This window comes from Neomonachus schauinslandi, unplaced genomic scaffold, assembly GCF_002201575.2.
Source record: "Neomonachus schauinslandi unplaced genomic scaffold, ASM220157v2 HiC_scaffold_4916, whole genome shotgun sequence".
NCBI lineage: Eukaryota > Metazoa > Chordata > Mammalia > Carnivora > Phocidae > Neomonachus > Neomonachus schauinslandi.
In genome coordinates this window covers 1-2,132 of record NW_025413604.1, presented here as the reverse complement: position 1 = coordinate 2,132, position 2,132 = coordinate 1, and the positions used below count along the sequence as shown (strand labels likewise).

Genomic DNA, 2,132 nt, shown 5'->3' with positions numbered 1-2,132 from the left:
AAAGATTTCCCACATTCACTGCACTCATAAGGCCTTTCTCCGGTGTGAATTCTCTGGTGTTGAATGAATGTCGACTTGTACTTCAACAATTTCCCACATTCATTACACTTATAAGGCTTTTCACCTGAGTGAACCTTTATGTGTACATTCAGGGTATTTCTTTGGAAGAAGGACTTGCCACATTCACTGCACTCATAAGGCCTTTTTCCAGTGTGAAGTCTCTGGTGAGAACGGAGGAGGGAACGAGAAGTGAAAGTTTTTCCACAGTGATTGCATTTATAAGGCCTTTCTCCAGTGTGAACTCTCTGGTGATCACGGAGGTAAGAACTACAAGTAAAAGATTTCCCACAATCACTACAATCATAAGGACTTACTGCAAGGTGACTTTGACGATGATACCGGAGGGCGCGGCTATAACTAAAAGATTTCCCACATTCACTGCACAGATAAGGCTTTTCTCCTGTGTGAATTCTCTGGTGTTGTATGAACGTCGACTTATAGTTCAAAGATTTCCCACATACATTACATTTGTAAGGCCTTTCACCCGAGTGAACCTTGATGTGTACATTGAGACTATTCCTTCGGCAAAAGGACTTGCCACATTCACTGCATTCATAAGGCCTTTCACTATTGTGAACTCTCTTGTGAGAACGAAGGTGAGAAGTAGTGGTAAAAGACTTCCCACAGTCACTGCATTCATAAGGCCGTTCTCCAGTGTGAACTCTCTGGTGAGAACGAAGGGCAGATCTAGTAGCAAAAGATTTCCCACAATCACGGCACTCATGAGGCCGGTCTCCTGTGTGAATTCTCTGGTGTTCAACGAATGTTGACTTACATTTCAATGATTTCCCACATTCATTACACTTATAAGGCTTTTCACCTGAGTGAACCTTTAGGTGCACACTCAGGCTATTTCTTCGGACAAAGGACTTGCCACACTCACTGCACTCATAAGGTCTCTCTCCAGTGTGAACTCTCTGGTGATAATGGAGGGCCGAATTAGCGGTAAAAGATTTCCCACATTCACTGCACTCATAAGGCCTTTCTCCAGTATGAAGTCTCTGGTGATCACGGAGGACAGACCTCGTGGTAAAAGATTTCCCACATTCACTGCATTCATAAGGCCTTTCTCCAGTGTGAACTCTCTGGTGAGAATGAAGCACAGAACTAGTGGCAAAAGATTTCCCACATTCACTGCACTCGTAAGGCCTTTCTCCTGTGTGAATTCTCTGGTGTTTAATCAGTGTTGACTTACACTTCAAAGATTTCCCACATTCATTACACTTATAAGGCTTTTCATCTGAGTGAACCTTTACGTGTACTTTGAGGATATTTCTTCGGATAAAGGACTTGCCACATTCACTGCACTCATAAGGCCTTTCTCCAGTGTGAATTCTGTGATGATAATGGAGGTGAGTCCTACAGATAAAAGATTTCCCGCATTCACTGCACTCATAAGGCCTTTCTCCAGTGTGAATTCTCTGGTGTTTAATCAATGTGGACTTCCACTTAAAAGATTTCTCACATTCATTACACTTATAAGGCCTTTCACCTGAGTGAACCTTTATGTGTACTTTGAGACTATACCTTCGGACAAAGGACTTGCCACATTCACTGCACTCATAGGGCCTTTCTGCAGTGTGAACTCTCTGGTGAGCACGGAGGATAGAAGTAGTGGTAAAAGATTTCCCACAATCACTGCACTCATACGGTCTTAAGTCTGTGTGAGATCTCTGATGATAACAAAGGGCAGACATAGAGGGAAAAGATTTTGCACAGCCACAACATTTATAAAACCTTTCTCCAGGGCGAACCCTATGAGTAATCAACACTGATCTATGGATAAAAGGTTTTGCACATCCACTGCAAACATAACTCTTCGCTCCATTGTGCCATCCCTGGGGATGAATGAGGACAGAGTTGCAGCCTACGGATTTCCCACATTTGCTGCACATGTATTGCCTGGATCCACTGTGAGTTTTACCATGTTCATTCAGGGCTGACCTTTGCCTAAGTGATTTTCCATATTTGCCAAACTCATAATGTCTTTTTCCAATATGGTATCTCTGGTGTATGGCAAATAAGGATTTGTACCTGAATGCTTTCCCGCATTCACTGCACACAAAGGACTG

The 2,132-nt window shown here is 43.0% G+C and overlaps 1 protein-coding gene across 1 annotated transcript; it reads right to left on the bottom strand.

The window, feature by feature from the left end:
• Nucleotides 1-13: 13 nt before the first annotated feature.
• LOC110583651 (zinc finger protein 658B-like) lies at nt 14-1,733 on the bottom strand (the record flags this gene model as incomplete). The annotated part of the gene is made up of 2 exons (XM_044912520.1): nt 14-1,061; nt 1,164-1,733. Coding segments are annotated over 2 exons (1,618 nt in total), but the record flags the coding sequence as incomplete, so codon positions are not given.
• Between the last annotated feature and the right edge of the window lie 399 nt (nt 1,734-2,132).